General features: G+C 62.7%; 1 protein-coding gene across 1 annotated transcript in view; it reads right to left on the bottom strand.

Moving 5' to 3' along the window:
- SSPO (SCO-spondin) overlaps window positions 1-9,850 on the bottom strand; it is a 29,259-nt gene that overhangs the window by 14,669 nt on the left and 4,740 nt on the right. The window contains 30 exon segments of the mRNA XM_024754499.1: window positions 37-183; window positions 467-688; window positions 896-962; window positions 964-1,130; window positions 1,337-1,506; window positions 1,572-1,609; window positions 1,611-1,666; window positions 1,780-1,888; window positions 1,891-1,934; window positions 2,262-2,313; window positions 2,316-2,376; window positions 2,429-2,556; window positions 2,668-2,757; window positions 2,759-2,870; window positions 3,517-3,617; window positions 3,619-3,650; window positions 3,979-4,235; window positions 4,466-4,560; window positions 4,683-4,718; window positions 4,720-4,873; window positions 5,673-5,791; window positions 5,793-5,908; window positions 6,143-6,308; window positions 6,506-6,710; window positions 6,751-6,857; window positions 6,859-6,929; window positions 7,588-7,705; window positions 8,524-8,668; window positions 8,948-9,188; window positions 9,415-9,606. Of these exon segments, the coding sequence (XP_024610267.1) occupies window positions 37-183; window positions 467-688; window positions 896-962; window positions 964-1,130; window positions 1,337-1,506; window positions 1,572-1,609; window positions 1,611-1,666; window positions 1,780-1,888; window positions 1,891-1,934; window positions 2,262-2,313; window positions 2,316-2,376; window positions 2,429-2,556; window positions 2,668-2,757; window positions 2,759-2,870; window positions 3,517-3,617; window positions 3,619-3,650; window positions 3,979-4,235; window positions 4,466-4,560; window positions 4,683-4,718; window positions 4,720-4,873; window positions 5,673-5,791; window positions 5,793-5,908; window positions 6,143-6,308; window positions 6,506-6,710; window positions 6,751-6,857; window positions 6,859-6,929; window positions 7,588-7,705; window positions 8,524-8,668; window positions 8,948-9,188; window positions 9,415-9,606 (3,618 nt within the window).

Raw genomic sequence — 9,850 nt, 5'->3', positions numbered from 1 at the left:
GCGAAGAGGCCGCAGGGCGGCGCTGCGGGGGCTTACGCGCTCCACCCCGGCGGGGCGCCCGGGGATGCCTGCAGGCCGCCGGGCCCTTCCACCGCCTCCGGCTCCGCTCCCCCTCCAGGCCCTTCCGGCCCCCTACCTGCGCCCGGCCCTCCCCAAGTCCAGCCGCTCCCGCTTTTTGCTGCCCTACGGGTTTTCCAAAAGCTCTCCCGCCGCATCCAAGAATTCCCGTTAGACGCCAGTCGGTTTAGAGGGGGGCCTTGAACTTCTGGGAATAAAGTCTGGACTCTTTCAGTCCCCCGCAAACGCTCTTCACTTCCTTCATTCCAGTGTCTCCAGGAGGCTGAGTCTGGGCCCTGCTCCTTCCCACCCCCAGCATCTGCCCCAAGGCCTCCCTCTGAGGTGCTGTCCCCTCCCTTCCAGGCCTCCAGACCCCATTTTCTCACCCCCTTCCCTCCAGGAGACTCACCGGGGCTGACGCTGAATTGGGGAGTAGGTGCAGTCTCCCTGGAGACAGCAGAGGGGCCAGGCAAGGTACCAGCCGGGGGGGTGGGCAGAGAGGGGAGCGGGCAGTGCCCTGGCCCCTCGTTGGCTCCATCTGGGCAGTCCCAGATTCCATCACACAGGTGGATGGTCCCCACGCAGGCACCATCGATGCAGGACACCTCCCCAGGGGTGCAGTTCACTTGCCCTGTAGCCAGAGAAAGGCGCTGGTCCCAGGGCACAGCCCCTTTTCCTCACTGTTTGGGGTGCCCTCACTCACACACCCACAGGTGCCCATTTCTCAGCTGGAAGCTGGATTGGTGAAGGAGGGGAGGCAGACAGGTGGGGGCCCACAAGATGGGTCTCTCGGAAGGGGACGCCTGGTGGACTGGAGTCCGGGGTAGGGACCGCTAACCCCAACAGGACTCCTTGTCAGCAGCGTCCGGACAGTCAGGGGGCCCATCGCAGAGCAGGGCAGGGGGCCAGGCAGTGCCCGTTAGCGCAGGCCAGCGAGTCCTGGGGGCACGGGCAGCCCTGCTCATCCGTCCCGTCTCCACAGTCGTCCTGCCCATCACAGATCAGGGCCAGGGGCAGGCAGTGGCCGGAGCTGCAAGACATCTGCCCCTCCCCACGGCCTGGGGTGGCACAGCCTGGTGTGGGGAGGGCAGGCAGGCTGAGGATGCCGACAAAGGGTCCCAGAGAAGCCCCCAAACCCAGAAACCAGAACAGCCCTGCCCACAAGTCGCAGTTGCTGGTAACAGGAGCGGCAGCTTAGGAAGCCGCCCTAGGATGCATGCTTCCGTTACACTTTCAAGGACTAACCCGCCACTCGGCCACTGCCACCCGGGACGCTCACCCTCCTCGTCTGAGCCATCGCCACAGTCATCCTGGTGGTCACAAAGCCACCCGTGGGGCACACAGTGCCCGCCCTCCTGGCATGGGGCCTCTCCCTCCGCACAGCCAGGCACCGGCTCCTCCCCGCGGCTACCGTCATCCCCAGAAAGCCACTGACTTTGCTGGCAGGTGCTGAGGATAGTGTCCTGGGCTCAGCCAGCCCGGGGCACAGGGCTCCCCCCAGGCCCACCACTCACCAGTTGCCACAGTCTTTCTGCAGTACGGTGCCCGGGGGGGAAGAAGCTGCCTCACCACTTGCAGGAGCAGGAAGCCGGCTCGAGGCGGACTCCTCCTGAGATCACAGAGGGCAGGGCTCTGGCAAAAGGGGCGCGGCAGGCCTCTGGGCCATCCCTGTCACCATGGCCTTGTGGGCCCCTCCCCTCTGCCCGCTCTGACCCTCCACACAGTGCGGCAGAGCCCCCTCAGGACAGAAGCAGCCCTCCACACGGGCAACGGCCTGGCAGTGCCACCCAGGCTCAGGACCGTGGTCATGGCAGGTTGGGGGGGGGGACGCACGGGGCCACAGGCCTCATACCCCTGGCCCCCTTCACACTGCAGAGCTGGGTGGAGAGGAGAGAGGCTTGGGTCCCTGAGGTGCAAGGGCAGCAGGCGAGCCAGCCTGCGGCGACACTCAGGGAGGGCACGGGGGCGCGTGGCGTAGACTCTTGCCGAGCCCCTCCCGAGGCTCTTTGCAACGTGCACGCTCCACAGAGCCGCAATTTCAGCGTGTTTGGTTCATCGAGGGAAGTGTCTGGCGCACGGTAAGTACTCCACACGCATTCGCCCTTGAATGGACGAACGGCTGGCTCTCAGCCTAGAAGTATTCTAGAAGGAGCTGAACGTGTGGTGGGATCGGGCAGCCGGGACCCAGGGTGGGGCACACTCACGGCAGAGCTCCTGGCTGCGCCAGCGCACGTGGATCCCGTGCCGTGCTGGGAACGCTCGTCTGTGTAGGCGGCGATGGCCGAGCAGAGACACTCACAGTCGCCCCCTGAATCACATCTGAGGGAGGGAGCGCTCGGGCCCAGCCCTTCCCCAGGCCTGCTCCTCTCGCCTGCGGGTGTCATGCACACACCACTCGAAGTGCTGCTCTGGGGGCTCCTCCGCATGGCACCGGGCAAAGAGCGGCTGCCGCATCACCCCGCAGCGGGCGCGGGCCCAGCCGGCCCGGGGGGTGTTCACCTGCGGGCACACCACGGTGGACCTCCTCCACAGCACCCAGCCTCTCGAACCCCCCACCTCGGGTTTCCGCAGCTGCCCCTCCTCCCTTCCCCCTTTCCTGCCCATCCTCACGGCGCAGGGGTGCCGCAGCTCCCCTGGCTCGGGGCAGAGAGGATTGAGGCACCAGGAGTGGGCAGCCAGTTCAGCCGTGGGCTCCAGGCAGGACTCCCTGGCATCTCCGAAGGTCATTACTGGCATCTCCATCAAAGTCTCCACACAGCCCCGCCACCCGGCCGCGGAACTCGGGGGACAGCTGCACCAGGACCCGGGTACCCGGACGGAGAGGGCAGCAGGGGGGAGGATTGTGGAGACAGGATCCCGGAGGCCTTCTTTAGGGCAGGGGGCTGGGAGAAGACCTAGGCACCTACTATGTGGGCCTGCTTGACCTTCCCAGGTAAGTACCACCATCCACCAGGGAGCGCTGGCTCCCTCTTTCGGGGGTGATGATTGGTGGGGATAGAAGAGATCTACGTTTGGGGGGCTAAGGGCAAGAAGTGAGAGCCTACTTTCCGAACTAAACCCAGGTTGGGGGGGGGTGGGTAGGGAAATTCTCCAAAGGGCAGGATTCCAGACTCCAGGACGGCCTGTGACACCCACCTGCCCCAGAGGCCTCAGTGCAGGCGACTTTTTCCCACAATGGGGGTTATTTTGATCTCCTTTGATTTCTCAGTAACGGTTATTTCTAAATCGCCAACTGCTTGGGTTTGGGTGGTGGGATGTTAGGAAACTTATTTTTATTTCTTCTCTCTAAAACTTGGTATTTTTAAACTGTTTCTTTGGTGAGGAGGTATTGCTTTCATAATGAAGAAAAATATAATTATGAAAACATAATTTGGAGACTCTGACCACACACGAGAAGGAGTGAGAGCTTGTGGGGAGCTTCAGGGTGGGGGTCAGATGGCTGGGGGCGGGGGCTCGCCTCCATCCCAGAGCAGGGTGAGGCCCAGGCAGGTGGTGAGCTGCAGGAAGAGGCCAGCACGGCGCAGGCTCAGCCCGGAGCCCGTGTAGACCTTGGGGGGGCATTACACTCACCCCATTCACTGTCACTGCCTGGCCTGTGGAGGGAGAGAGACATTCCGACTCAGCCTTGGAATAAAGGGGCTCCAAGATCCCCACGAGGCCCTCCTAGCCTCCCCTCCAACCTTTCCTTTGCTTCTCTAGCTGTGTGACCTGGGGCTAGTCACTAGACCTCTCTGGGCTTTAATTTCATGGAGCCTTCCAGAATTATGATTCCCAGCCAAGAGAAAAGGCGCCAGCCCCACTGCACCGATGGCTAGCAGTGGGGAGACACGGGGAACCCCAGACCTCAGCTACCCATGCAGAGCTGTGATGCCACCTGGGGTGCCCCTCCCTGTCAACGTCACCCTTCAATGTCGCAGCCACCTCTCAGCATGTGTACAACGGTGCTCTGCAGCCGCACGGTCAGCGCCTTGGTGCAGGTGATGCCGCAGGCCCCGCAGGGCAGGTCCTAGGCAGAGACCGTGAAACGGCCGCTGGCCTCTCGCACCAGCAGATACTCGCAGGCCCCGGGGAAGGTGAGGGCCAGCCCATCAAATGTCACATAGTGGGGGGCACCTGATGCCTGGCACCGTCCGTCGCACCACTGGCCCATGCAGCGCCACTGCCGACCCCGGCACACCCTGTGGGCAAAGGGGAGAGGGGAGACAGATTCACGAAGACAGGGACCTGGAACTGTATCCAGGGGAGGCAGCCGGTCCAGATTCCAAGCAACTCCAGACAGACCCTCAGTTTGGAGAGATGCTGAGGACTCCCATTGTCCAGGCCAGTCTGGATATCCCACCCACCATCACCCCAGCCCCTAGCCAGGGGTCACTAGGTCACAGGGTTACAGGTCACAGGCTGGGCATACCAAATGTTATAGTCCTCCTGGATTGCGGCGTTGGGCGGGTACCACTGCCCACTGTGACAGCAGGGACAGAGCTTGGGAGGTGTGCAGCCCTCACCCTGAGCAGAGGCCGGGGACAAAGGGCTCCTTGGAGGACTGCCTGATCCCCCACCACCACCAGTTACACACAGGCAGGGGTCAGGGCAGGGCTCTGGTTAGGGTAGCCCCCTCCAGGACTTACCAGCAGCACGGCTCCTGGGGGAGAGACACAGCCTCCCCATGCTGCCTGGGGGGCAGGAGCCATTGACACTGGGGCTGTCACAGGTGAGGAGGGAGGCACCAGGGACGCAGACGAGCCCACGGGGGCAGAATGCCCGCGGTGGGGCGCAGCGCTGAGCAGTGCAATTCCACAGGCCCCTCTCCTGGCAGATGCTGTCAGAGGTGGGGAGGCAGGTAAGGGCCTGGCCCAAACCCAGACTCACTTCCAGGCCCCTGACCTGCCCTGGGAAAGCCTCAGGATCCCAGGGGTCTGGAGCCCCTAACGTTGAGGGAAAATCCAGCTCTGACACTGGAGACCCGAACGTCTCACCCCCGACCCCAGTTGTCACAAGCACAGGAAGTGTTTCCAGCACCTGGCCATAACTGGGATAGACACTGTCACCCTTTCCTGCCCCAACTCCAATAGAGGCCATTCTCTGAGCTCTGGGGAGGGGCAGAGATATTGAACAACCCTACTCCCAGCACAGGCAGCAAAAGGATTTCACTGAAGTCTCACTCTCACCCACCAAAGCCCGAATCTGGCACAGCCCCTGTAGGTCTGTAACTTGCCTTTACTTCCTAACCCACTGAAGAGCCTCTGGACCCACACTCACCAGGAATTCAGAGATCTGGGTTCTAGCCCTTCATCATTAACAAGCTATGTGACTCTGCAGGCTATTTAGCCTATCCAAGCCTCAGTTTCCTCATCTGCAAAAGGGGAACAATTCTTCCTCTTCCTACTTTACTAGGTTATTGTAAGAATTAAGTAAGATTAAATAAGGTAATATACGTGAAAGTGCTTTATAGGCCCTAAAGTGCTCCACAACTGAGGGCAAGTTATCAGCATTTTGTCATTCTGACGTGCATGCCATCGGCCCGGAACCCACAGAGCTACATCCCTGGCCCCTTTTCTCTAAGCTCCACCTCTTCACCCCCAAGCTTTTTGCCTCCCCTCACAGGTGTGTGCTCTTACCAGCGGTTGCAGCCCTTCATGGTAGCACTGCCAGGGGCATAGCAATGGGCCCCAAGCTGGCAGGGGCATGAGCCGGGGGGCACACACTGGCCCTCAGGGTCCCAAAGCAGCCCCAGGGGGGCAATTACAACCGGCCACACAGCTGCCCAGCTCCCCACAGCCTTCAGTCTCCCCACAGTTCCAACCGCACACTGGGGCACACTCCTGGTACTCCTGGCCACCAGGACACAGGACAGCTGGGCACAGAGATGCATGCAGGTCAGGGGCACTGCCACTGCTGCTCTGCCCACCCCTCCGGACCCGATAGTCCCTACGTCTCTGAAAGAAGGCAAACCCAGCAAACTGCCGAGGTCAGAGGTCCTTCTGGGGACCCTCCCCTGCTGCAAAGCCATTGGATCCCACTGAGCCATTCCTAGAAGGTGCTGGAAGAAAGAGCCTGGGGATGGGGCTGGCCGGCTGAGCAGACCCACGGCAGAGGGTCTGGTCTCTCCAGGAAAGCAGGGAACCCTCCTGGGCACAGTACCGAGCATAGGCAGCGAGCACGGGGCACGGGCACTCCCCGCCGTGGGTGCAGCCACACACAGGTGCCGAGCAGCGCAGGTGGAACCGTGCCCCGTCCACCAGCCCGTGGCACTCCTTGGAGGGAGATGAGGAAGGGGGTCGGCTCCTCCCCCACGGATTCCCCTGTCTTCTCTGGTCCCCACTGCCACCTCCCAGTGCTCAGCAGTCCTGGCACGGCACCAGGGCCCTCCCGGTAGCCCAGGAGGAGGGCAGGGCAGGTACTGACCCCATTTTCCAGGTGCAAACAGGAGGAGTGCCCCCAAGCTGGCTACCTGGAAGACTGGGCCATGCAAGATGGCACAGGCTGCCTCCACGAAAATGTGACGCTGAGTGTGGGTGCTGCAGCAGGAAAGTGGGGCGCTGTCCTCCGAGGGGCACCTTCCCTCGCCTGCCACTTGGAACTTGCTAGCAAAGGCGGCAATGCTGGTCTCCATGTTGCCAGCAGGAGTCAGGAAGTCAGCCTGCTGGTTCCAGGCCCTCTGTGGCTTTGCCCAGCCACTCACCCGCCCTCTGGCACACCTGGAGGTCATGGCGGGTGTCCAGGGTGATGTAGGCTGCAGGGTCAGACGCTCCTCAGAGGACGCGGGCCCCAGGCCAGCGCAGCAGCAGGAAAGTGGAAGAGGCGCCGGGAGACGCTGAGGCCCCCAGGGCCACTCCAGGGCAAGACCACATCCTGCCCGTCCACCAGTACTGCTCCTGCAATAGGGGGTCTGTGAGGGGGCCACCCCCAAAGGGCTGGGCTGGGCTGATGACGTTGGGGAGAGGGCACATTGCAAGATGGGGCTGTGAGAAGGGGAAGGACCTGGCGTAGGAGGGGGGAGGGCTTGTGTCATGGTGGGCTGCCTACCCTGAGCAAGGGGAACTGGAATGACCCCTGGGAGGTCATGCATCCCACCTACAACCCCCACGTGATCCTTCACACCCACTTTGCCTTTGCCCTTGGAGTCAGTGTGCAGGAGGGGCTGAGACTGGGCCCTGGCTGTCCAGAGCTGGGAGGGGCCTGCCTGCCTTGGTCACCCCAAGAGGCCTTTCAGATCCCTCAGAACATTATGAATTGTATTTTCCCCTCAGGGAAAATGGGGCAGAAGATGCCTTGGGAAATTTCCACAGGCCTTTATGTCTGCTTCAGAGATGGCAGAGTGAGGGGGAAGTTGAGGCAGTGATTTGGGCTGAGGGAGTCGCGGGAGAGTTGGGCTCAGGAACCACAGGGCAGTGTGGATGGAGGGTGCTGGACACAGCCCAAGTCCACAGGGAGAGGAGAGATGACAGGAGGCCCCTGGGGCCTGAGCCACACTCCAGAGGGCTGCTGGGAGCAGAAGGCCTGGTAGGTAGGTACCCTGAGAGCTGAGGCCACCTGAGTCCCTGAGCTGGATGTGGATGTCCCCCAGGGAGACCTAGATGGCGTGGAGGCAGCTCCCAGCATTGCAGTCCCCGTGCTCCGGTACAGTCAGTAGCGGCCTCTTTACGAAGTCCTGGGGCCGATGGTGAGGAACATGGTGGCGGTGGGGCAGACCCTGAGAGCAGCTCCTGTTCTACTGGTCACCTACGGCACACACTGGGGCAGCTTCCACGCAGCACGTACGCTGACCGCCTGCCAGCCAGCCAGACTCTGTGAGGTAAGGGGCTTAACCCTCACCAAGGGCTGGCATATGTGACGTGTGTGTGTGTGTGTGTGTGCGCGCGTGCTTGCGTGCACCCACATGTGGAGGTGTGTGTGTGCCTTTTTGGGCAACATGTCTCCTCTCCCTCCTCCCTGTGGGTATGTATGCTCATCTCTATGTGTGCCCGTGCACACACACACGCTGAATCTATGTGCACACGTGTGAGCATGTCATGTGCGAGCTCCTGTTTGTGCCTATGTGTGTAAGAAGGTGGCCTGGGCCTGGAGCTGGGAAGTCACTTAACTTTATTGGGGGAGGGCTGGGAGGAAGGAGGACCCTCATTTCCCCTGGGGTTGTTTTACAGGAAGTAGCGTGTGACAAGCCCAGCTGTCCCGTGTGTGAGAAAGGACCGTGAGGTTGGGTTTTGTTTTGGGCCCCTGGGCTGGGGTGGCGACGACGGCGGGACTTTCACAGGAACCTAAGGAGGGGGCAAGAACCCAAAGGGCAGGCTTGTGGGTCTGCGGCTGCCATCTTCTCTCCAGAGTCGTTTCTCTCTCAGCTTTTCCCTGGACGACTGTGTGTTCTGTTTATTTAGTGGTTTGCTTACAGTCCCTTCTCCCCCATAGCACCCCTGCGAGGGCCCCCGCTCTGGCACGACACCCCGCTCCCGGACTTGGTCCTCTGCACACCTGCACCAGGCTGAAGCGGCGACCTGCGCGGCCGCGGAAGGAGAAGCTCCGCCCATCGAAGGTGAGGTAATGCCCGTCCCCGCCCACCGCGCCCTCGGCTGGGCACGGCGCCTGCGCGCAGAGCCAGCGGCCGTCCTGGCCAACGCTGTGGGCGCGTTTTTGGAGAGGCCCTCCCACCCCCCCAACCCTGGTCCCTCCCTCCCCCAGCACCCCCTTCTCCCCGTTAGCACTAGAGGTCAACTGATGGAGGTCACCGGCTAGGTTTTTAAGCAGGGCCGTCACTTATGCCTTGAGAGGTCACAGGTCTCTTGTGAGGGAGGCCCCAGAAGGGAGGCAGGTTGAGGAGATAGCATAACGGAGGGATCAGAGGGGACCAGGGAGCCTCCAACCCGAGCGAAAAGGCCAGCAAGGCCCGTGGACCCACCGCGGGCTGCACAGCTGGCGCACGGTGTCACCGGGGTCGTAGCGCCGGCGTCGGTGGTAGCAGGGCCAGCGGGCGGCAGGCACACAGAGGGCGCGGTCCCAGAAGAGGCCGGGCGGGCACTCGCAGCCGCTCACGCACTCTTCCCCGCAGGACCCCTCGCCCCCCTCGCCCACTGCCGAGCAGCTGGGCGGGCAGGCCGAGCCGCAGTCCGAGCACAGCCGGCCCCCTAGGCACAGGCGCTCTGCGGGCACAGGAGTGGCTGTGAGGCCCAAGGAGCTTCCCTCCTCCCGCCAGATCCCGCTGCCGCTGGAGAGCCAGCAGGCCTTGGCAGCCCCCCGAGAGGGGCGCTCAGGGGGTGTCGGACCCCCTCAGGAAACAGGAGCCACGTGACGGCCCTCGGTCAGTTCCCAGTTCCACAGGGTGGGGAGGCCAGAGGCTGTGCACAGAGGGACAGGCGGGAGCCCTACCTCAGAAGCCGGGCTTCCTCCAGCGCACGTGGATGCGCCGCGCCGCACGATCCTGGGCGTAGCTGGCCAAGGTGGAGCACGCGGCCTCCAGCCGCTCCTCCCGCCCACTGCCCGCTGGGGCCCCAGCACAGTAGGCAAAGAGGCAGGCCTCGTGGTACTCAGCAGGGGGCACCTGCCGAACCGGGACAGCCCCTCAGCCAACCAGCCTTCTCCAGTACTCATCAGCGCCTCCCTCCTCTTGCTTCCAAAACGCCCTGGTTTATAACCAAACAGAACACTGCAAGGGACCTTAGAGATAATATATAGGAGCCTCCCAGAGGGGGCGCCCTGACCGACGGCCCAAAGCAATTTGGTGGCTGGACCAGGTGCCCCGTTTGGCAGCTCCCCAGCACTCCCCCTTCCCACCCCTCCAGTGCCTGATGCCACCTCCACCCCC

This window comes from Neophocaena asiaeorientalis, unplaced genomic scaffold (genome assembly GCF_003031525.2).
Source record: "Neophocaena asiaeorientalis asiaeorientalis breed wild unplaced genomic scaffold, Neophocaena_asiaeorientalis_V1.1 scaffold407, whole genome shotgun sequence".
In the NCBI taxonomy this organism is placed as follows: domain Eukaryota; kingdom Metazoa; phylum Chordata; class Mammalia; order Artiodactyla; family Phocoenidae; genus Neophocaena; species Neophocaena asiaeorientalis.
The sequence above is the reverse complement of the archived record's forward strand: the minus strand, read 5'-3'. Positions and strand labels throughout refer to the sequence as shown.